This window comes from Ranitomeya variabilis, chromosome 1, assembly GCF_051348905.1.
Source record: "Ranitomeya variabilis isolate aRanVar5 chromosome 1, aRanVar5.hap1, whole genome shotgun sequence".
Taxonomy (NCBI): domain Eukaryota; kingdom Metazoa; phylum Chordata; class Amphibia; order Anura; family Dendrobatidae; genus Ranitomeya; species Ranitomeya variabilis.
The window spans coordinates 206,471,097-206,496,103 of NC_135232.1; the positions used below are offsets into that span (position 1 = coordinate 206,471,097).

The following is a 25,007-nucleotide window of genomic DNA, read 5'->3' on the forward strand; positions in this document are numbered from 1 at the left end:
TGTGACAGCTCTCCAGCGACCACACAACGACTAAACAGCGACGCTGCAGCGATCGGCATCGTTGTCTGTATCGCTGCAGCGTCGCTTAGTGTGAAGGTACCTTAAAACTTCAGTCTCCAATGATCGTTAACTAGGGCTTTTAAACTTGAGGAAATAACGGTCTTAAATGCTTTTATCTTTGTAAAGTTACAGAGCAGGTACTTGCTGTCCCCTGGTCAATTGCCAGCTCTCCGCTGCTGCTCCAGTCCAATTCTGCTGCAGCAGGCAAGTCACGTCAACAGCACACATCAACGCTGCAGCCAATCGCTGAACTCGGCTGCCCTGCTGATGTTGATGGCACAAGGTGCTGAGCTCAGTGATTGGCTGAAGCAATGATGTGTGCTGTGGACGTGACCTCACCGCTGCAGCAGTGGTGGTCTGGAACTGTACTAGGGGAGGAGAGTACCTGCTCTGTTTGCTAGACTAGTATAAACGCTTTTGAGGACCACTTTTCTTAAAGTGAAAACCCTTTTAATGGCCTTCTGACTTCCCTGACAGATTGTGGAGAGAAGGATTGACCAGTTGCAGTTTCAATTTGAACTCTCTTAAACTCTCTTATGTGGAGGAGGACATTTGGTCCACAGATCTCTATTGTGCCTGCGTTGCTTTCATGAAGGGCATCCGGGTCACGTTTAAAGGGAACCTGTCACCAGGTTTGGCCAATATAAGATAGGGCAGGGCCACCGTCTTTCGGGGCTTATATACCACATTCTATAATGCTTGTAGATAAGCCCCCGATCCGACCTGAAAGATAAGAAAAATAATTTTTATTATACTTACTTGGTCTGATGGGTGTCGTGAGTCCGGGTCCGGCCACTCCTTTCTTCTTGCGATGCCGCCCTCCTGCTTCTTTATCACTCCCCGGCATCGCGCTCCTGCGCGGGCGTACTTATCTCCCCTGTTGAGGACAGTGGAACGTACTGCAGTGTGCAGGCGCCAGGAAAGGTCAGAGAGGCCCAGTGCCTGCGCACTGGGTACTTTACTCTGCTCTCAACGGGGCAGATAAGTACGCCTGCGCAGGGGATCGATGAAGCAAGCCGGAGGGAGGCGATCACATGAAGATGGGAGGCGTCGGACCCGGACCTGCGACACCCAACAGACCAGACCGCCCTCCGGGTGAGTATAGTAAAACTTATTTTTCTTATCTTTCAGGACAGACTGGGGGCTTATCTACAGCATTATAGAATGCTGTAGATAAGCCCTGAAAGGCAGTGGCCGTATCTTATATCGGCCAAACCTGGTGACAAGCTCGCTTTAAGATTGTTAATAAGTTTAACATTGAAATTTCTATTGTCTTTTTCTTTTTTTGGTGTTGTTTATATATTAATACATACTCCATTCATGTGAATGGTGTTTCTGCAACCCTGTTCACATTTGAAATTTTCTGTTCAGGTTTCTGGTGCTTTTGTGGAAATAAGTAGCAATGGAAAGAACAGTAGGACATGCCTGTGCTGATATCTGGCACTGTAAAACGAAAATCTGAATCTTCCCCTCTGTTCTGCCACTGAAAATTCATGGCAGATGTGAATGCCGTGTGTCAACATTAATCCACTTTCACATGACTGTATTTTGCATCAGCATTTGCAAGTAAAAAAAGAGTGTAACATGAAGATAAAAAGTTTAATCGAAAGATCTGCTTTTTTTTCCATGCCTTGCACCCGGTCCTGGTTTGGACTAACAAATACTGATGTATTTAAGAGGAATATGAATGGAATAAGCAGACACATGAAGTATATGTATGTGTGTGTGTATGTATATATATATATATATATATATATATATATATATATATATATATATATATATATATATATATATACACACACACATATATACAGCTATACAGCACGGACCAAAAGTTTGGACACACCTTCTCATTTAAAGATTTTTCTGTATTTTCATGACTATGAAAATTGTAAATTCACACTGAAGGCATCAAAACTATGAATTAACACATGTGGAATTATATACTTAACAAAAAAGTGTGAAACAACTGAAATTCTGTCTTATATTCTAGGTTCTTCAAAGTAGCCACCTTTTGCTCTCTTGATGAGCTTCAAAAGGTAGTCACCGGGAATGGTCTTCCAACAATCTTGAAGGAGTTCCCAGAGATGCTTAGCACTTGTTGGCCTTTTTGCCTTTACTCTGCGGTCTGGTGACTGTGGAGGCCAGGTCATCTGGCGTAGCACCCCATCACTCCTTTTTGGTCAAATAGCCCTTACACAGCCTGGAGGTGTGTTTGGGGTCATTGTCCTGTTGAAAAATAAATGATAGTCCAACTAAACGCAAACCGGATGGAATAGCATGCCGCTGCAAGATGCTGTGGTTGCCATGCTGGTTCAGTATGCTTTCAATTTTCAATAAATCCCCAACAGTGTCACAAGCAAAGCACCCCAAGAACATCACACCACCTCCTCCATGCTTCACAGTGGGAACCAGGCATGTAGAGTCCATCCGTTCACCTTTTCTGCGTCGCACAAAGACACGGTGGTTGGAACCAAAGATCTCAAATTTGGACTCGTCAGACCAAAGCACAGATTTCCACTGGTGTAATGTCCATTCCTTATGTTCTTTAGCTCAAACAAGTCTCTTCTATTTGTTGCCTGTCCTTAGCAGTGGTTTCCTAGCAGCTATTTTACCATGAAGGCCTGCTGCACAAAGTCTCCTCTTAACAGTTGTTGTAGAGATGTGTCTGCTGCTAGAACTGTGTGTGGCATTGACCTGGTCTCTAATCTGAGCTACTGTTAATGTACGATTTCTGAGGCTGGTGATTCGGATAAACTTATCCTCAGAAGCAGAGGTGACTCTTGGTCTTCCTTTCCTGGGGCGGTCCTCATGTGAGCCAGTTTCTTTGTAGCGCTTGATTGTTTTTGCCACTGCACTTGGGGACACTTTCAAAGTTTTCCCAATTTTTCGGACTGACTAACCTTCATTTCTTAAAGTAATGTTGGCCACTCGTTTTCTTAGCTGCTTTTTTCTTGCCATAATACAAATTCTAACAGTCTATTCAGTAGGACTATCAGCTGTGTATCCAGCAGACTTCTACACAACTGATGGTCCCAACCCCATTGATAAGGCAAGAACTCCCACTTATTAAACCTGACAGGGCACACCTGTGAAGTAAAAACAATTTCCGGTGACTACCTCTTGAAGCTCATCAAGAGAATGCCAAGAGTGTGCAAAGCCGTCATCAAAGCAAAAGGTGGCTACTTTGAAGAACCTAGAATATAAGACATATTTTCAGTTGTTTCACACTTTTTTGTTAAGTATATAATTCCACATGTGTTAATTCATAGTTTTGATGCATTCAGTGTGAATTTACAATTTTCATAGTCATAAAAATACAGAAAAATCTTTAAATGAGAAGGTGTGTCCAAACATTTGGTGTGTGTGTGTGTGCGTGTATATATATATATATATATATATATATATATATATATATATATATATATATATATATATATATATATATATATATATATATATATATATATATATATATATATATTATAATATAATTTTGCGCTACATAGCATCCCCAGTTAGGAGGGAAAAAATTCCTTGTAATATGAACGCTTTTGTGTAATCTGGGCTCTGCTGGATTTAGTCAGGAGGCCCTATAGAGGCAGATGTGTAAAAGAAAGTCTCTACCAGCTGGGTACCTGTGGATGCATGATTCTCTGTATAGCTACCATTCTATTACAGCGTGTTAAGTTCCTTTTATAATGCTGAACTTTTTTAAATGCTGCAAGTTCTCCCATAGGCAGTCTTTTTAAGGAGTTAATCCAAGTGTTAGAGCAGTTAGAATGGATCTTTTGTTATTAAGTAAGACTAGAGATGTAAGAGAACTTGACTCATGAAACAAATCTGTAGCTACTTGTTGTTTTTAAAGTATTAGGATGTCAGGAATTAGAGTTTGTCCACTACTTTTACATTGATCGGTCGGGGTCCAGGACCCCACCAATCAGCTGTCATCGGTGACAGCAACGAGAAGAACTCCCTTGCCAATCTGCTCAGTCTACCTGTAGTGGCCAGGGCTTGGTACTACACATCCGCCTATTATTAAAATCAATAGGAGGCGGATATATAGTACCCTGCAGCTGCCACTACAAATAGACTGAGCAGCTCGGCCAGTGAGTACTTCCGGCCGGTGGCCGCCAACAGCTGATCAGTGTGGATACCAGGTGTCTGACTCTGGCCTATCAGTCATTGATGACTTATCCTAAGAATAGGTCACCAATGTGAAAGTATTGGACAACCTCTTTAATAACCCCTATACACCTGATTGAACAGCAACTATAAAAGCAAGACTTGCACTCTGGTGGACCCCACCTGACTATGTATTCTGCTGTAAGGAAAATGTGTGTCCACCTAGTGGCAAGGATTCATGTAATATCTGTCCAATGGCATAGGGTATAGAAATCTGAACCAGCTGGACGGCTTGCATTTTAAAAGGAGTTGTTCCTTCAATGCAACCCCTTTTTATAGGGACTGTCATCACAGAATGAATTATCAAAGTCCCACCGCTCGGTGCTTCATTGCGGGGCTAGTTATTTAAGTACACATTACCACCCGCTTGTTTTCCCTTTTATCACCACCCCGCTACATTTTATTTGACAGCTCTAGCTTCATAGACCCAGAGAAGGGAGGCGATAGATGGAAAACAAGCAGGTGGGGAGGTGCATATAAATGATTAGCCCCGCAATTATATACTGAGCGCTTATACTTCGCTTGACCAGTAATTCTGTGATGGCAGTCCCTTTGAACGTTTCCAAACTTAGGTAAATAAAGCATGATCATTGTATGTTATGCACGTTTATTTTATACTTTGAACAACTTTGAAATGGAAACAAAAGAAAGCGAATATTTTGTTATATCTGGGAATTTGCTACAAATAATTCAATCCCTGTGTTCTGAGGATTTGCTGTAATCTGTCCTCATGCTCAGGTGATTGCCTAGGCTGAATACCTCCTATATCATCCAACCGGATTTGAAATCGAATGTTTCAATAGCTCTTTGGAAAATGAAATCATCAACGGATGGATGGATGGGATGCTTTGTACAATTTTGCCAATGTTTTTGTATATTGCCTAACTTTATACAGTGTTTAAACTTTATGACATGACTGCCCATTATTCAGTAGGTTTTTGTTTCTACAGTGAGTGTGACTAAACTTTTAGAAGTGTTTTGATGTGTTGGAGCCCCATAAACGTTCTGTAGGTCAGTGGATGTCTAGGTCCTGAGGCCTCCCACAGATTACTTAGACCTCTGCAGAGCTTTAGAAATACCATGATAAATAAACTATAGCAATGAATAATTGGATATACAGCCGGTGAAATAAGTATTGAACACATCACCAATTTTCTAAGTAAATATATTTCTACAGATGCTAATGACATCAATTCTCAACAGATGTCTGTAACCAGCCATCCAGTGCACACATGCATAAACATCAAACCATAGATGTCCATAAATTAAGTTGTGTATTAATAAGAAGTTACACTGAAAAAGTGTTGAACATATGAAAAAAAGAGGTGCGAAAAACCATGGAAAGTCCTGACACTAGCTGAAATCTGTCGGTAATTAGAAAGCAATCCTGCCACTTCGGCAACAATATCAGCTGATTTAGCTGATGGCCTATAAAAAGATATCCCATTACCAAGGTGCCACATGAAACCCCTCATGATGGGTCAAACCAGTGAGTTATCTGAAGACCTTCTCAACCTTATTGTTGCAAAACCTACTGATTGAATTAGTTACAGAATAATTTCTAAACTACTGAAGGTTCCACTGAGCACTGTTGGGGCCAAAACCTGGAAGTGGAAAGATCATCATCTCACTATAAACCAGTTATGACTTGGTGCTCCCCACAAAATTTTAGACAGAGGCGTGAAAAGAATTATCAGAAGCGTTGCCCTAGAGCCAATTGCCACCTGTGGAGAGTTACAGAGAGACCTGGAATCAGCAGGTACAATTGTTTCTAAGAAAGCTATAAATATGTTTAGCCTAGATGGCTTGTACGCATGCTCTCCACGCAAGGCTCCATTGCTGAACAAAAAGCATGTTAAAGCGTGTTTTAAATGTTGTTGAGCAAACTTTAGACAAGCCTGTGAAATACTGGGAAAATATTCTGATCCGATGAGACCAAAATTGAACACTCTGAAAATACCAGACTTTGGAGTTGGGAATGTGATGTGGGGCTGTTTTCCAGCATACGGCACTGGCAAGCTTTATTATAGTTGAAGGTAGGATGAATGGACAAAATTACCAAGACATTTTTTATAAAAATCTGCTGCTATCTACCAGGATGATGAAACGAGGGTGGTCATTTCAGCAAGACCATGATTCCAAACACGCAGCTGAGAAAACTCGCAATTTGTTTCAGAGAAAATAAAACTAGAAAATAGCCCAGCCACCTGACCTGAATCCATTGGAAAATTTATGGAAGGAACTAAAGCTCAGAGTTCATAGGAGGAGTCCATTGAACTTTCAGGATTTAAAGAGCGTTAGTGTGGAAGAATGGGCCAAACTCATATCTGAGCAATGCATGTAAATAGTTTCTCCATAAAAGATCGTCTTAAAGCTGTCATCACCAACAAAGGCATTTCGACAAAGTATTAAATTTTAGTAAACATGTTCAATTTTTTTGTGTGTAATTTCTCAATATTACACTTAATTTATGGACATATATATGGTTTCATTTCTTTGCCTGTGCTGATTGAATGATAGAATGGTAGAGTTGGAAGGGACATACTGGTTGATCTGGTCCAACTCCCAGCTCAATGCAGGATTAACTAAATCATCACCATCTCTCATGGCAGCCTGTTCCACTCATTGATCACCCTCACTGTCAAAAAAAATGTTTTCTAATATCTATTGTCTCCTTCCATTCAGTTTCATCCCATGCCTTCTAGTTTTGTCTGGTGCAAATGAATATGAAGCTGATCCCTCTGCAGTGTGACAGCTCTTGAGAAATTTGTAGACCGCTATTAAGTCTCCTCTCAGTCTAATCTTTTGCAAGCTAAACATTTCCAAATCCTCTAACCGTTCCTCAAAGGACATGGTTTGTAGACCGGTCACCATTCTGGTTGCTCTTTTCTGAATTTGCTCAAGATTGTTCATGTCTTGCCCAGAACTGGACACAGGTTCCAGATGAGGTGTGACCGAAGAGGAGTAGAGATAGACAATTACTTCACGTGATCTAGACTGTGTGTTTCTGTTAAAGGGAACCTGTCACACCCCCCCCCCCCCCCCCCAGTCGTTTCAAACTGAAAGAGCCACCTTGTGCAGCAGTAATGCTGCATTCTGACAAGGTGGCTCTTTTAGTTCTGGGTGCTGTAACTAGAGAAATAATCCGTTTTATAATTTGTCCTAAATACCTGGTCTTCAGTCAAGGAGGCCGGCGTTTCCCCCCTGCTTTAGACGCCACACGGCTGTCACTCACATCTTCTTGGCGCCGGGCGCCGCTTCCTCCTCACCGCTGTTTTCAAAATAGCCGGCGCCTGCGCTCTTTTCCCCTGCCTGGTGCAGGTGCAGTGAGCGCTGCCCGTCTTTCCTCATATGCAGTCCAGCTGACTGCGCGGCCGCCCTGCTTGTGATTCCCAGCCCCACAGTGACTTATGATTTATTCACATTGCGGGGCTGGGAATCACAGGCAGGGCGGCCGCACAGGCGCAGTCAGCTGGGCTGCATATGAGGAAAGACGGGCAGCACTCACTGCACCTGCACCAGGCAGGGGATAAGAGCGCAGGCGCCGGCTACTTTGAAAACAGCGGTGAGGAGGAGGTGGCGCCAAGAAGATGTGAGTGACAGCTGTGTGCTGTCTGAAGCAGGGGGGAAACGCCGGCCCCTTGACTGAAGACCAGGTATTTAGGACAAACTATAAAACGGATTATTTCTCTAGTTACAGCACCCAGAACTAAGAGAGCCACCTTGTCAGAATGCAGCATTACTGCTGCACAAGGCGGCTCTTTTAGTTTGAAATGACTGGGGGGGGGGGGGGGGACAGGTTCCCTTTAATGCAACCCAGAATTGTTTGCTTTTTTTGCTGCTGCATCACGCTGGTGATTCAGGCTTAGTCTGTGATCTATTAGTATATCCAAGTCTTTTTCACATGTGCTGTTTCTTAGCCCTTCCTTTTGTAAATGCTTCTTTTATTTTTCCTGCCCAGATGTAGGACTTCATTTCTCCTGTTAAAAACCATTCTGTTGGTTGCTGCCCACAGTTGCAGTTTGTTTTGATCATTTTGAATCCTCTCCTTTCTTCTCTTTGATATTAACTATCCCTCTTAGCTTTGTGTCATCAGCAAATTTAATCAGTGTACCCTCAATTCCTTCATCTAAATTGCTAAAGATATTGAACAACACAGGGCCCAGGACAGAGCCATGTGGTACCTCACTTGAGATATTCTTCCAATGGATGTCTAACCATTTATGACCACTCTGTGTCCGATCACTAAGCCAGTTATGAATCCACCTAATAGTTGCCTCGTCCATTCCATAGTTGGTGATTTTTTTTTTTTCAGTAAGGATGGTACGAGATACTTTGTCAAATGCTTTGTTGAAGTCAAGATATACTATATCTACTGTGTTTCCCTCATCCACCTAGTCAGTGATTCTGTGATGGAAGGAAATTGTTAGTCTGACATGACTTATTAGTTACAAGCCCATGCTGACTCTGGTTAATCACCTCTTTTTCATCCAGGTACTTTCATACATGTTGTTTAATTTGTTCAAAGAGTTGGTTAGGTTGTTACCGACATCAAGTGAGATATTCATGCGAATAGCACTTCTAGAAATATATTTCCGTCGAAAATTGTTGACGTGTTCAATACTTTCACCCGCTTTATAATCGATAAGAATTATGCACTGCACATAAAGACTCAATTTTGCTGTAAGCAATGTATTTAATCAAGATGGGAACACTCAGTGTAGTAATTCTGGGTACTAATTATAAATAATATATAATTACGCTGATAAAAATTGGGTCACGAGTATAGTAGTAATAAGGGCAGTATGGTGACTCAGTTGTTAGCCTTGCAGCGCTGGGGTCCTGGGTTCAGATCCCACCAAGGACAACATCTGCAAGTAGTTTATATGTTCTCTGTGTTTGCGTGGGTTTTCTCAGTTTGTCTCCCACACTCCAATGACATAGTGATGGGGAGTCTAGATTGTGACCCTCAATGGGGACTGTACCATTAATGTCTGTAAAGCACTATTGGATTAATGGTGCTATATACTGGTAAGTGAGTGAGGTCACGTTCAGTATTGGATCAGTATTTCACATCAGTAATTATAAGCCAAAACCAGGAGTGGGTGAAAAATACAGAAATGGTGAAGTGTTTCTATTACACTTTTCCTCTGATTTTTTTTCCTCACCTGGATTTGGCTTATAAATACTGAGGTAAAATTCTGAGCAAATAATCAACGTGTGAGCGTGGCATAAAATCCACAAAATAAAATAAGTGCGTATTGGCAGCAAAAGACCTCGAAGCTGAGCACCAACAATAATTACTCACAAACCTGACTGGAACTAAAGGTAACAACCATATTTAAACAGGCTCGCTCCTTAGGATGATTGGACAGAACTAGTCATGAGCCAGTGTACTCGTTGCTCGGGTTTTTCCGAGTACGCTCGGGTGGTCTCTGAGTATTTGACTGCTCGGAGATTAAGTTTTCATCGCCTCAGCAGCATGATATACAGCTACTAGCCTGCTTGATTACATGTGGGGATTACTTAGCAACCAGGCAACCCCCACATGTACTCAGCCTGGCTAATAGCTGTAAATCATTCAGCTGCCGTGATGAAAACCAAATCTCCAAACACTTACAAATACTCGGTGGTCACCCGAGCGTGCTCGAGAAAACCCGAGCAACGAGTACACTCGCTCATCACTAGTCAGAACTGACTCTTAATGCCGTATGCTGCTATATCATGCCACAACATGTGTTTCCTATATAATTCTTTAGGCCACGTGTCACTTCTGAATAGTGGTTAGATTGATTGCTGGGGGTAATATATAGCAAGGAGAGTCGAATCTTAGTGACTGCTCCCTTCTCAAACTTAACAAACCTATAGTATATTATGAATCTAAAAATCCAGTGTTAGTGACTGGTCACCTCTTACATCCAGGAAATGAACGAGGACCATAGCACGCCCAAGAAGGAAAAGCAGGAACGCATATCAAAGCATAAAGAGAACCTCCAGCACACTCAGGCTGAGGAAGAAGCTCAACTCCTTAGCCAGCAGAGACTGTACTATGAGAAAAATTGCCGACTCTTCAAGAGGAAGATAATGATTAAAAGGCATGAAGTTGAGCAGCAGCACATCCGTGAGGTACGGTTGCTTACTCTGCGGCTGCATGTTTCTGAACTCTCTGCAGGTATATGTGCTACCTAATTATTTTCCATTTGGAGTTACTACTCCTTATGCAATTGGGAAATTATTGATCATGAGTTATACTACAACAGGTAATGCCCAAAATGGACCTATGTATCGACTTCTGCCCCCTTTTTTTCTTTACCTCTTCGTATTTTTTATATCCAGTTTACGAATTGTTTTCATACATCTTTGTAGGTCTGTAATCAAAGTAAGTAAGCTACGGTGTGCTAAAAGATGATAAAGCTACATACAACAGTTTATAATGGAGTAGAGCAAGTTTATGAAAGAAATCATAAACATAAAAATAAATGTTTAAATTGAGAAGAAATCTGGTTGCGCTCACTCTTTATTTATTCTGCAGTATTTTTTTTATAGTTACAAGGCAAGGAGGGAAGACTTCTGCTGCAGCCAGTAGTCTTACAGCCAGCTCATAAAACAGTGTGGAGAAGTGGGGACACCGCCCATCTGCTAAGACACGAAGATTTATATATATATGAGACAAAATGTGATCAAAGAAAAGGAGGGAATTTAAGGAAGACGTAATGGGATATTTTTGTGCACATGCGGTTTAGTAGTTTTAATACCTTAGCACAGTCAGAAAGCCAAGAACACAGTGACCAATCCATGTTAAATTACACTTGAGGTTTCAGCAATTTTCTAGCTTGTCCTAAAGAAGGAAGCAGTAGCTCATGCACGTTCTCTTAATACTGTTGAATATCACACACTGTAAGTTTTCTAAATGTAAGTAATAGGAATAGTAATCCAGAAGTTTTAATGACGTTTAGCAAGCAGATGGGCACAGAAATTCAGTCTGTTTTCCACCCTGTTCAATGGTCTTTGTCTGCATCTAACATTAATATCCTTCTCAGGAGCTCAATAAGAAGCGAACCCAGAAAGAAATGGAGCATGCCATGTTAATCCGGCACGACGAGTCAACTCGGGAGCTGGAGTATCGGCAGCTGCACATGTTGCAGAAACTTCGGATGGACCTTATACGTCTGCAGCATCAGACTGAACTGGAGAATCAGCTGGAATACAACAAGCGCAGGGAAAGGGAGTTGCATCGGAAACATGTGATGGAACTCCGGCAGCAACCCAAGAATCTCAAGGTATTTTCCATCATTCTTAATTTGGTGTACATGTAATGTTATCATTTGGACTATCTTGTATTACCTGAGGGTTTTTTCAATAAAATGCCTCTATCACATATCCACAGTAAAGGTGATAAATATCTGATTGTTGGGATCCCCACCCTTGGGACGTGATCTTCAATTTCTTCTTACAGCAATTGGGACTTAATGAATTGACATTGTCCATTCATGACCTGCGCTGTTCCTCTAAATTTGTGAGACTGCAGATAGTACAGTGCCGTACTAACTCCGCCAGTCTCTCTTAGACTCAAAGAAGCTATAACAGTCCTGTTCAAGTGTTCGTTATTGTTTTTTTGGTTTTTTTGAGGAATAGAAGATAATCGATTTGTATAAGAAATTTCATTATAAATAAACTCAAAAATACCTTTTTGAATTTGCAAATCGCACTCCTTTTGTCTAGGGAACTAGTCACTATAGTATATTAAAATGGCTTTACACCTTGCCTATAACTTCTAATATGACCGGATACATGTGCTACAGGGAGCTTCTGCTGCTGTGACCTGGAGACAACTTTTTTCTTTTCAAAAAAACTAATTCAACCCTCCACCCCCCACGCCCCGACCTTGTACCACCAGAGATCTGCAAGTCACAGCAGTGGCTCAAAATGTAGAAAAACGGGGTGGACAGCAGTGTGAGCAGCCTCTTCTTACCTCAGCACCCCTGGTATCTCGAGAATTAGATCAAATTATCCAGTAGCAGCACATCCTGCTGCACATGCTCACAGACGTGTTCTGTTGGGGGTTGTCCAGTACTTTTATATTGATGGCCTATACTTGGGATAGGCCATCAATATCAGATTGGTGTGGGTGCGACATCTGCCAAGCTGCTGTTCCTATTGCTGGCTGGATGTGCTTCGTTGTGTTGCGGAACAGCTTCTTAAACTGTATAGTGACCGAGGCCGCGTACCTATTCACATGAATAGGGTAGTTTTGCAGTACCATGCAGCAGCTACTTTTTAGTTAATGGAGCTGTTTTCTCCACAACTGAGCACGTCCGTCGGGCGCTTGAAACAGTAGATTGGTGGGTGTGACGTCTCACGAATGCAGAAAAAACGACCTACAATCCTTTAAGATATAGTAGATAAAACACAACTTTTAATCAATATCCTTAAAACCATGAAGAACAACCACAGACACACACAACAGACAACCGTGCTCCCTAGCAGCAACCCTGTTGCTATTATTATTCAGGGTGCCAACCTCCGCTGATAGGTAGTGACTATCAGGTTCTGTAACAGGGTTGCTGCTAGGGAGCACGGTTGTCTGTTGTGTGTCTCTGTGGTTGTTCTTCATGGTTTTAAGGATATTGATTAAAAGTTGTGTTTTATCTACTATATCTTAAAGGATTGTAGGTCGTTTTTTCTGCATTCTTGATTCCCTTGACCTATAGCAAATATTTACTCTTTGGTTTTCTGTGACGTCTCACCCCCAACGATCTGATAATTAAAATAAAATGTTTTTATTTTTTTTTTATAGATATATTCGTTCTTTATCTATTGCTCAGGATCCTTTCTATCAGCAACTATACATTGGATAAGTGTTGTGATTTGTCTGACTGTTGAAGATGCCATGATGTTTTACATTGCCTTGATAGGATAGGTTGCCTCCCTCCTGCCATTACAAAAAACTTGCTTTGTTGCCCAAGCCAAGTGTACCCATTTATAGGTTAAGGGCTACTTTACTAGTTTCTTTAATGACCTCTTCCCACCTCAGAACTATCATTTACTGTTGCTGTTTATACAAGGCCCATATTTCTTCATTGTACACACTTGTTTGTTAGGTCTAACCATTTACATTGTGAAAATGTCTGTGTCACACTACAATGAAGTTACCCAAAGGGGTGACTTCTCTGAAATTATTTTGTGTTCTTGCTTATCCTGAAATGTAGCTGAACTTCATTGTATGTATAGGTCAGACTAATAGGTGGCTATGCAATTACATTTGATTTTAATTATACAGGTCATGGAAATGCAGATTAAGAAGCAGTTTCAGGACACATGCAAAGTGCAGACGAAGCAGTACAAGGCCCTGAAGAATCACCAGCTGGAGGTATCCCCAAAGTGTGAGCACAAGACAATACTCAAGTCCCTGAAGGACGAGCAGACACGCAAATTGGCCATCCTTGCTGAGCAGTATGAGCAAAGCATCAATGAAATGATGGCCTCCCAGGCGGTAAGCAAGTCTAGAAGTTGTTCTCATCCATTCAGATAGGTATTAACTTGATTCACTAGTCTAGACACCGGTATCAGTCCTGTAATGATGCATTGTTGTACCTTGTATTTAATTAGAAGAAATGGCTGAATACAGGGTTGTGTGTAGTAGTTGCTAGATCCCACCAGTTATCACTACTTGTATCAATGCTGGCAGTTTTTGTGTGGATATGATCAGAGAAGAAGTGTTTCCACTGCAATCCACAATTATCTTTAGGACTTGTAAGCAGCAATGCAGAGCAAAACTACCGAATAACCGTTTTGCCACGAACTGTGCTTGCCTACCCTAACAATCATTATAATGAGAGGATTGTGTTGTGCCTCTTTAGGCTCCAGATAACAGAATTTGATCTGTATACAACAGGGCTGTGGAGACGGTAGGCCACAGTTGCGACTCCGACTCCTGGATTTTATCAGGTTCCGACTCCAACTCCTTCATAAATGGCCAATTCGTAACACTAAATTTACTGTTGTAAAATATTAACATCGTGCTTATTCAGTTTCTCACCATCATATAAGTAATCAGACCACTTAGAGCAAAAACTATATTTATTAGAATACAATTAGAATATAGCAAATAACTTTTATAAACTTTTCTAAACTCTTGTAAGTAAATATGCAATAAACACTGTTATGCAGTTAATAAGAAGAAATCTATAAATTTGTCCTAAGAAAAAGTATTGCCTCTGTCAGATCCTCCTTCATGGATGCCCTCAAATCTGATCTAATTATTTTGAGAGCAGAGAACAACCTCTCTACACTAACTTGGGTTGGTGGCAAAGCAGTAAGCACTCGGGAAACATCTCTGACAATGTCCGGATACAGAGGAATCGCTTGTTGCACTGTTATTTTTGATGAACGGACACATTTCTCAATTTCTTTTAGTGCACATGAAAAATTCTGCTGAAATGTACTGGCTGTGTTATTTGATGGGGATGACTCTTCTATGCGGGAACGCTTTGCACGGTCCTTGTGATCCAAATATTTTTCTAAATTAAATTCTTCATCAGTTGATGAGGGTGAAGATGTGGCAGGACGACCAAATTCTTCTTGTTCCTCCTGACTGTTCTGCAACCCTTTCATCCTTACTGCTATTTCAAACAGAGCTTTTCCTTTAGTTAGCTGCTGATCATCTAGAAGAATCCAATGCATTGGGTCTACATAAACAGCTGCCAAAAGAATGTTATTTTGTAATAGTAGCTCCTCTCTCCGTTTCATTGATGTAGCAATGCCGCTTGCAATTAACCCTCCTCTTTGGGACAGGCGAAACATCAGGTTCTTCCACTCCTTTAAGAAAATACCTGGAGTTAAGTCCTCTGCTTGTAATTTTTTAGTCACTGTAAATGGGTGCTCTAGCAATTTTTCCAGCCCAGTCACCTGATTCCTCTGACTTTCATTTAGCGTCAGTTGAGGGTTAGCCATGTCTACAAGAAAGGTTTTCAGTTCAACCAAGCGCTGAATCATTAAGTACTGCCCCATCGTGTGGCTTGATCAATAATTGCCCCTTTTCCAGCACGTCTCTTCAAAATTGAGTCAACTTTAGGGGTTCTGGCAACAGTAGCCAATTTTCTCACCTTGCCAATCGGTGCAGCAGCATGTCCTTCTTACAGACTGTCTCTTATAGCCAGCTGTAGCGTATGCACAACACAGCGCATGTGATGAATGAAAGAACGTATTGACACAGTTTCAACAAGATCATCTAAACTATCATGTTGCTGTTCATCTGAAGCAGCTTCAGTTTGCTCCTCAGTTACAATACTGTGTTCCTCTATTTCAAACATTTGTGTCTGTGGACCCAGAATGTTCGTTCTTCTAGCTGCTGGTTCACCATCATTACTCTCATTTATTAGCTTAATAGTACTTATCATATTCGAAGCATTGTCAGTTACCACAGAAAGAACTTGCTCTTTTTTAAGTTCATAGTCTTGCAGAACCTTTTCCACCAAGACCTGGAGAAACTCACTGGTGTGATGAGCTTTGGTGTCTTTTACTGCCAATGTCTTAGTAACTATTTCATTTTTGTCACAAACAAATCGGACATTGATGGCAAAATAGTTCACTCTGACGTGTGCAGGCATCCATTTTAAGAAACAGAAAGCGTCCCTTGAGAGTTTTTTAAAGTTCTTCCTTTTGTTAAAAAGCTTCTTCGATTACTAATTTTCTAATACTCTCTCTCTCGAGAAACACCAAGCTTGTGGGCCATTTCCCCATTCAGACACATAAAAGCTGGTCGTGAAAATAATGAAATAGGCACACTATCCTTTACAACAAGCTCTGTGATCTGTTATTTAAATGTATCTACTGTCATTGTCACAGTAACTTTGTCACTGACAAAATATCTTGCAACTGATGGCTGCAAAGTTCTCTGCTCCTTTGTTTGGCTGGAAGAGCTGGGCACTGGTTCATTGGTTTGGATGCAGTCTTTCTCATCCACTGCTTTCAGTACTTCAGGATGAAAGCGCTGTAAATGTCTCTTTAGATTAGAAGCTCTGGTAGGAGCATTTTTATCTTTGCCTGAATATGCACTGATCTTGGCTTCACAGCATTTGTTTTCGTCTGGATCATTTGTCATACACTGACAGACATAATGTTTTCTATCTTGAGTGATGGTGAAATGTTCAAATACAGCTGATTTAATGTGACGCTTCTTTGACATTCTCAGGTTTTTAATTCTGCATTCACAATCCAAATGACAATTGTTTTTCCTAAAACCAATTGTACAAAATTATTGCCAGGTCGTACAACTGAAATAGTGGCAGTAATACTGTTATTCCTCATGTACTCACAGTTAACTGATGCAAAGTTTGTTGAAAGGATAATACTTCTTAGTCTTCCAAGCATCTCACAGCTGCTACTCAGAAGAGGAAGACGCACACCACCTAGTAAACATCTAGTCTAGAGGAGGAGCTTTACTACTAAGAATTTGCAACACATTTTCACTTTCAGTTTCATACATTGTAAGTAGGGGGGTTGGGGCACCATGAGGTTAACCAAGTATAAGATTAGATAAGGGCAGTGGAGAACAGTGACACACAAGAAGTAAGAAATGTCTCTATCTCCAGCAGAACTGCTTATCACTGTTGTTCATAGTTTGATAGAACATATATATTTGAGTAACATTTATAAAATTCATATGAAAGTTCAATTATGAAATATTAATACATTTTTTTTAAAGCTGGAGTCGGTACATTTCTACCAATTAAACAAAACCCAGCACTCAACTTTGCGGTGAGAAACTAAAAGGAATTTATTGATCCCAATGCGTGATAAAGACGTTTCGGTCCCTACACGGGGCCTTCATCAGTAACTGTGTCCTGTGGTGCCGTGTAGGGACCGAAACGTCTTTATCACGCATTGGGATCGATAAATTTCTTTTAGTTTCTCACCGCAAAGTTGAGTGCTGGGTTTTGTTTAATTGATTACTACGGTTTGGGAACCTACCCATGCACCTTTCAGTTGCAGTGCACACGCCTTTCTGCCACTTGTACATTTCTACCGACTCCAACCAAAACTGACTCCGACTCCACAGCCCTGGTATACAACACTAGATCCGCCCATATTTTTATCTAAACCATAGAGATGTATGAACATATACCACTTCTGGGGACGTTGTCCTCTTCTTCACTTTAGCCGCTGCAGCTTTCATCCACAGGACGCACAAAACCTTTCTTGTGTACAGGAAATTGCAATTATGTTCTTTCCAGCATCTATGGTTGGTCGTAAAATGTTGAGTTTTGCAAAAATATTGTGACTTTTTGAGTTCACTCCCCATCCCGGTGAGGTACACCAAAGTGGGAAAAAAGTACATCTGTTGTGGCGAAGCCAAACCATCAACTTCAAAAGTTAAAACACTTTTTTACACCAGCAATGTACTCCACTCTCTGGCCAGACAGATGTGAGTGGAGATGTGTGCATAAAATGTGCCTCAATCATTAGGTGGCGTGTGCCTCTTAATGTGTTAGGCATATCTTACTCCTGCACACCAATCATGAAGACTGGGGAGCAAAACTCCAGTTTTAATGAATCAGACCCTGTTTGTTCACTTTACTGCATAAGTGATATGATTTTAGTCTGTGGGTTGTTGATTAGGAAGATACAAAATAGGTTATTTTAGGTTTTTCCACTTTTGCCCAATAGAAATATTTTCCGTTTGAAGGAGATTTTCTTTTATCGCAGGCATAGACCCATAACCTGATTACCTTTTCATCGACATAGCTGTGTGAGGGCTTGTGTTTAGGAGATGATTTGTAGTTGGTCTTTGGTGACCTTTTGGGGTGCATGTAGCTTTTTGATCACTTTTTGTTGCCTTTTTTTGGTAAGTGAACTAAAAAAATAAAATAAAACACAAAAATAATAAAACCATACTTTTTGCAGGTGAGTGATGAGTTGATATATCTAACCATTGCGTCTAAGGATTTGATCTGGAGGATCAGAGTTGCCTCTCATATTTGCCATCAGAGTGGGGTTTCAGCTGTTTAATATTGCGGGCACCTTCAAGTGATGGTGTTTGCACAGGTCCTGTGGTTACACTGTAGTTGTATGGTTGCTCAATGGAATTGCATAGTACAGCGACATACTATTGTGGTATAGGGCAGGAAGGGACTGAATGAAACTCTTATAACGGTGTTCACACATTCCAGTAGAAAGCTGGCAATTGGTGGTGAGGGTATGATTATACAGAATCCTGCATTCAGAAAACTGCTAGATCTGCTGCAGATAAATCAGTGATTTTATCAAAATAACAGCAAGCAGCTCAGTAAGTGACACTTTGCTGGAATCCGTGTCTGTTCCAGTACAGCTTGTTGCTCTCAGATGGGGTAGCCACAACTTGTCAGTGACAGATTATCTTTAACCAACTGTTACATATACTAAATATTCCATGAGTGGACGCTGCTTTGTGTTTTATTTAGAATGTTACTTTTATTTTAGTTGCGCTTGGATGAGGCTCAAGAAGCAGAATGCCAGGCTCTAAGGCAACAGCTTCAACAGGAGATGGAGCTGCTCAATGCCTACCAGAGCAAGATCAAGATGCAGACGGAGGCACAGCATGAGCGTGAACTGCAAAAGTTGGAACAGAGGGTGTCCCTTCGCAGAGCGCACCTGGAACAGAAGGTACAAATATTTTTTGCAGCTAAATTGTGATATGTTGGTAACTCTACACTGATGATTATTAGAATGTCCTATATATGAGACTGTAATCTACTCCCACTCTTATTGGCATTTTTTTTAAATCAAAAATATTATTTGTACTTACAATACTTACTATTGTGGAGCAAGTGTGTTAATGTTTTCAATTTGCAAACTGTGTATGTCAGCCTTGGGCCGCGGTCACTTGTGGCAGGTTTGTTTCAGGTTTTTTATATGAGATGCGGAAGCCCATTCCCACATGGCAGAAATAAATCTGCACATATTTTAGGGCATAGTAACATAGTTATTAAGGTTGAAGGAAGACCATAAGTCCATCTATTTCAACCCATAGCCTAACCTGCCCTAACATGTTGATCCAGAGGAAAGCAAAAAAAAACCATGTGGCAAAGAGTAATCTCCACATTGGGGAAAAAAATTCCTTCCCGACTCCACATAAGGCAATCAGACTAGTTCCCTGGATCAACGCCCTATCAAGGAATCTAGTGTATATACCCTGTAACATTATACTTTTCAGGAAAGGCATCCAGTCCCCTCTTAAATTTAAGTAATGAATCACTCATTACAACATCATACGGCAGAGAGTTCCATAGTCTCACTGCTGTTACAGTAAAGAATCCACCTCTGTTATTATGCTTAAACCTTCTTTCCTCCAGACGTAGAGGATGCCCCCTTGTCCCTGTCTCAGGTCTACGAGTAAAAATATAATCAGAAAGGTCTTTGTACTGTCCCCTCATATATTTATACATTAAAAGATCATCACCCCTTATCCTTCGTTTTTCCAAACTAAACAGCCCCAAGTGTAATAACCTATCTTGGTATTGCAGACCCCCCAGTCCTCTAATAACCTTGGTTGCTCTTCTCTGCACCCGCTCCAGTTCAGCTATGTCTTTCTTATACACCGGAGACCAGAACTGTACACAGTATTCTAAGTGTGGTCGAACTAGTGACTTGTATAGAGGTAAAATTATGTTCTCCTCATGAGCATCTATGCCTCTTTTAATGCATCCCATTATTTTATTTACCTTTGTAGCAGCTGCCTGACACTGGCCACTGAATATGAGTTTGTCATCCACCCATACACCCAGGTCTTTTTCATTGACGGTTTTGCCCAGAGTTTTAGAATTAAGCACAGTTATACATCTTATTACTTCTACCCAAGTGCATGACCTTACATTTATCCCCATTAAAGCTCATTTGCCATTTATAAGCCCAAGCTTATAGTTTACATAAATCATCCTGTAATATAAAATTGTCCTCCTCTGTATTGATTACCCTGCAGAGTTTAGTGTCATCTGCAAATATTGAAATTCTTCTCTGTATGCCCCCTACAAGGTCATTAATACATATTTTAAAAAGAAGAGGGCCCAATACTGACCCCTGTGGTACCCCACTGCTAACCGCGACCCAGTCCGAGTGTGCTCCATTAATAACCACCCTTTGTTTCCGATCCCTGAGCCAGCTCTTAACCCACTTACACATATTTTACCCTATCCCCATTATTCTCATTTTATGTATCAACCTTTTGTGTGGCACCGTATCAAAAGCTTTTGAAAAGTCCATATACACTACGTCCACTGGGTTCCCTTGGTCCAGTCTGGAACTTTTTCATAGAAATTGATCAGATTAGTCTGACATGAACGGTCCCTACCATGTTGGTATTGCGTCATGAGGTTATTCCTCTTCAGATACTCCAGCATAGCATCCCTTAGAATGCCCTCCAGGATTTTACTCACAGTAGAGGTTAAGCTTACTGGCCTATAACTACCGAGTTGAGTTTTTGTCCCCTTTTTGAATATTGGCACCACATTTGCTATACGCCAGTCCGGTGGTACAGACCCTGTTATTATGGACTCTTTAAAGATTAAAAATAGTGGTCTATCAATGACTGTACTTAGTTCCTGCAGTACTCGGGGGTGTATCCCTTCCGGGCCCGGAGATTTGTCAATTTTAGTGATTTTTAGACGTCGCCGTACTTCCTGCTGGGTTAAGCAGGTGACATTTAATGGGGAATTTTTGTTATCACTGATCATATTGTCTGCCATGGAATTTTCTTGTGTAAATACTAATGAAAAAAAGTAATTTAGCATATTGGCTTTTTCCTCATCCTCATCCCCCATTTCACCCAGACTATTTTTAAGGGGGCCAACACTATCATTTTTTAGTTTCTTACTATTTACGTAGTTAAATAATATTTTGGGATTATTTTACTCTCTCTGGCAATGAGTCTCTCTGTCTCAATCTTTGTTGCCTTAATTTGCTTTTTACAGGATTTATTTAATTTTCTGTATTTATTTAATGTCTCCTCACTACCTACTTCCTTTAATTCTCTAAATGCTTTCTTTTTGTCCCTTATTGCACCCTTTACAGCTCTATTTAGCCATATTGGTTTCCTCCTATTTCTAGTATGTTTATTCCCATATGGTATATACTGTGCACAGGTCCTATCCAGGATGCTAATAAACGTCTCCCATTTTCTTTGTGTATTTTTATGTCTCAGGATATCATCCCAGTTAATTGCACTAAGATCATCTCTCATCCGTTGGAAATTTGCCCTCCTGAAGTTTAGTGTCCTTGTCACCCCTCTACTACACATCTTATTAAAGGAGACATGAAAACTTATTTTGTGATCACTATTCCCCAAGTGACCCCCAACCCTTATATTTGATATGCGGTCTGGCCTGTTGGTTAATATTAGGTCTAGCAGTGCCCCCTCCTTGTTGGGTTCTGAACCAGTTGTGAAAGGTAATTGTCTCTCATAGTCAAAAACTGATTACCTTTGCTGGAACTGCAGGTTTCTGTTCCCCAATCTATTTCAGGGTAGTTGAAGTCCCCCATAATAATGACTTCTCCTTGAGTCACAGCTTCATCTCTTTGCTTTACGAGAATATTCTCCATTGCTTCCATTATTTTTGGAGACTTATAACAAACCCCTATCAGTAATTTATTATTTTTTCCCCCCTCTTCTTATCTCCACCCACAGGGACTCTACTTTTTCATTAGATTCACCTATATTATCACACAGGATGAGTTTTAAGGACGATTTTACATATAGATACACCCCTCCCTTATCCATTTGGTCATTTCTGAACAGACTATAACCCTGCAAGTTAACAGCCCAGTCATGGCTCTCATCCAGCCATGTCTCAGATATCCCCACCATGTCATAATTATGCTCCAACAACATTCATTCTAACTTGTCCATTTTGTTGGCGAGGCTTCTGGCATTAGTATACATGCACTTGATGTTCCTCTCTGTACCTCTATTCTTTCTTAAGTTATTAACTGTTCTAACCCCACCCCCCATGCCGCCACCACCCCCAACTTCCTTATTTGTGCTTGTTATGGATTTCCACATCAACATGTGGCTGATTTCTTGCAGATTTCGCTTAGACTGGTAGTCTGGCGCCTTAGTTTTTTTACTCAATATGACACCTGGTGTAGCGACTTTTCTATGTGGGTGGAACATTTACTGAGGCAACTAATCCAGGCCTAGCTGCTAACCTACTTATTGGGGTGACTGTATGGGTGTTTCAAGAACTGTCGCGCCCATGTAGAGCAGCGCATCTCAACGCCCAATATCAGATTAGGTGGTAAAGAGTCGCCAGTCAGCCATTGGAGCAGCCATGACCACTCTATCGAATAATGATTGAAGCCATTGTCGTATGAGTCAATCACGTTTCTAAATAAGTCTCCCATTTTCCTTGTGTATTTTTATGTCTCAGGATATCGTCACGTTTCTAAAGAAACTGAAAGGGACTCTGTCAGCACAGAATGACTATTCAACCAAGTACAATCGCTCGGGGCTTCATGGCAGGACCAATCATTTATATACATCTTACCACCTGCTTGGTTTCCATCTATCTCTGCCCTTTTCTAACTATGAAAACACAGCTGTCAATCAAAGAGGGGGTGGAGATAAAGGGGAAAGCAAGCAGGTGGGAAGGTGTACTTAAAGAAAATCTGTCAGCAGGTTTTTGCTACCTCATCGGAGAGCAGCCTGATGTAGGCAAAAAAAGCTGAATCCAACAATGTGTCACTTAAATTACTGGGAGCTGGCGTTCTGACAATCGGAGTTTTTTGATTTAGCAATGAAGCAGAGCTAATAAAGCTAACCTTGCAAACCCAGACTCTGTATGTACACAGTCTATAGACAGTAAGCTGCCTATCACAGGAGGGGTGTAGCCGGACTAGGAGGCACATCTGCTGGGTTACTGCAGTGAAAAGTTCCTAGTTCTAAAAAAATCATTGCAGGCAAACAAAACCATAGAGCTTGATAAGAGAGGCATCACTGAAATCTGTGTTTTACCCCCTACAGCATGTTTAAAGCTTACATGGCAAAAACCTGCTGACAGATTCCCTTTAAAATGTTTGGGCCTGCCATGATGCATGGAGCGGTGGGACTAAATTTGAACCATCATTCTTTGATGACAGAGATCCTTTAAGTGCACCGTCCACCTGCTTGATTTTCAATCTCTTCACCCCACTCCCTACTTTGGTCAACAGCTCTTACTTCATAGTGCGAGAGAAGGGCAGAGATGGATGGAAAACAAGCCAGTGGGAAGCTGTACTTAAATGTTTGGCTGCACCATGGATGCACTGAGCACCTGTACTTGGTTTGAACAGCCATTCTATGCTGACAGTTCCCCTATATAGCTAACATAAAACATTACACTAAAAGGAAATCTAATATATGATAGAATATTAACATAATAGAAAATCTCTCATTCCAGGCGCAGACATTAGATCAGGCGGGCTGCCCAGTGCCTCCCAAATGCACCTTGTGTGAACAGAGGCCACAACTACAGAGCCTGATCTCCAGCTGGGCAGCCCGCCTGATCTAAAAGTATGGGCGTTGGTAATAGGCTGTAAGCCGGATGCTCTGCATTGCCTGTGTGAATTATGCCACATACAGATTGGAGATTTTTCAGTGTGCACTAGTATACTAAACAATCACCCCCTCCATGACTTGGTAGGCTGAGAGTGATTGTTATATTGGTGTTGCTGCACCTGTGTTGTCATAATCTGCACCCTGCAGCTGAAAGTTTATGGGATCTTGTAGTCCTGATGCGAGTTGGGGATCTTTATCTTGTCCTTGGTCATTATAAATGGACAGGTTTTACATTTTTTCTGGTTGCAGGGAAAAGTTCCTGTAGCTTTTGGAGAGGACAAGGGAGCTTCTGACAGTGATGCTTTTTATATTTGGGGAAATTTAAATTGTAATCGGGCATCTTTTTGTAATAAAGGTGACTACTAGAGGCACCTTGTTGCTTATATTAAAAGGTAACTTCAAATACAGTATCATAGAGGCAGAAAAATGTGGAAGTGCAAACTTATGACAACCTTTGAATGAATGTGTCACATGGATTTACCACTTTTTTCAGACTATAAGAAGCATCGGATCATAAGACACACCTAGGTTTTAGAGGAGTGAATTAGAAAAAAACAAAATTGAAGCAAAAAATGTGGTCACTTTTGTACGAATATCCCCTATCCTAGTGTATATGGTCCCCGCATCCTCATCCTGTTATGCATTGCTCCCTGATCCCTATCCTGGTATGCAGGGCCACTATCTCCGTCCTGGTATGCATGGCCTACATCAGAAACACATATATAAGGGTAAGTTCACACAGGGCGTTTTTGCTGGGTTTTTTTCTGCAGCAAAACCTGATCATCTTGTCAGGAAAGAAGCTGCGTCAAAAACGCATGTTTAGGTGCGTTTTTGGTGCGTTTATTTCTCTTTGTCCATGCTAATGTCCTTGGATTTTCAGCAGCAAAAACGCAGCAAATAATGATACCTGCGTTTTTGCTGCATTTTTTTCAACACCCATTCAAGTCAATGGGTGAAAAAACGCTGAAAGAAGTGACATGCTCTATGTCCAAAAAACACAGCAAAGCACAAAATACTGATCAAACAAAAAACAGTGTGTGTGCATGAGATTTCTGAAATCTCATAGGCTTTGTTGGTACTGTAAAAAGCAGCTGAAAATTAGCATAAAAAAACGCATCAAAAACGTCCTGTGTGATCTTACCCTAAAAAGAAAGCCTAAACCATTATACTTACCTCACAACGTCTTGTTCCG

At 41.0% G+C, this 25,007-nt stretch overlaps 1 protein-coding gene across 11 annotated transcripts in view; it reads left to right on the forward strand.

The window, feature by feature from the left end:
* TAOK3 (TAO kinase 3) overlaps positions 1–25,007 on the forward strand; it is a 285,308-nt gene that overhangs the window by 253,150 nt on the left and 7,151 nt on the right. For all 11 annotated transcript variants that reach the window (XM_077292154.1, XM_077292162.1, XM_077292158.1 and 8 more), the window contains 4 exons: positions 10,171–10,374; positions 11,289–11,528; positions 13,529–13,741; positions 18,709–18,891. In XM_077292154.1, coding sequence (XP_077148269.1) covers positions 10,171–10,374; positions 11,289–11,528; positions 13,529–13,741; positions 18,709–18,891 — 840 coding nt within the window. The remainder of the gene's footprint in view (positions 1–10,170; positions 10,375–11,288; positions 11,529–13,528; positions 13,742–18,708; positions 18,892–25,007) is intronic.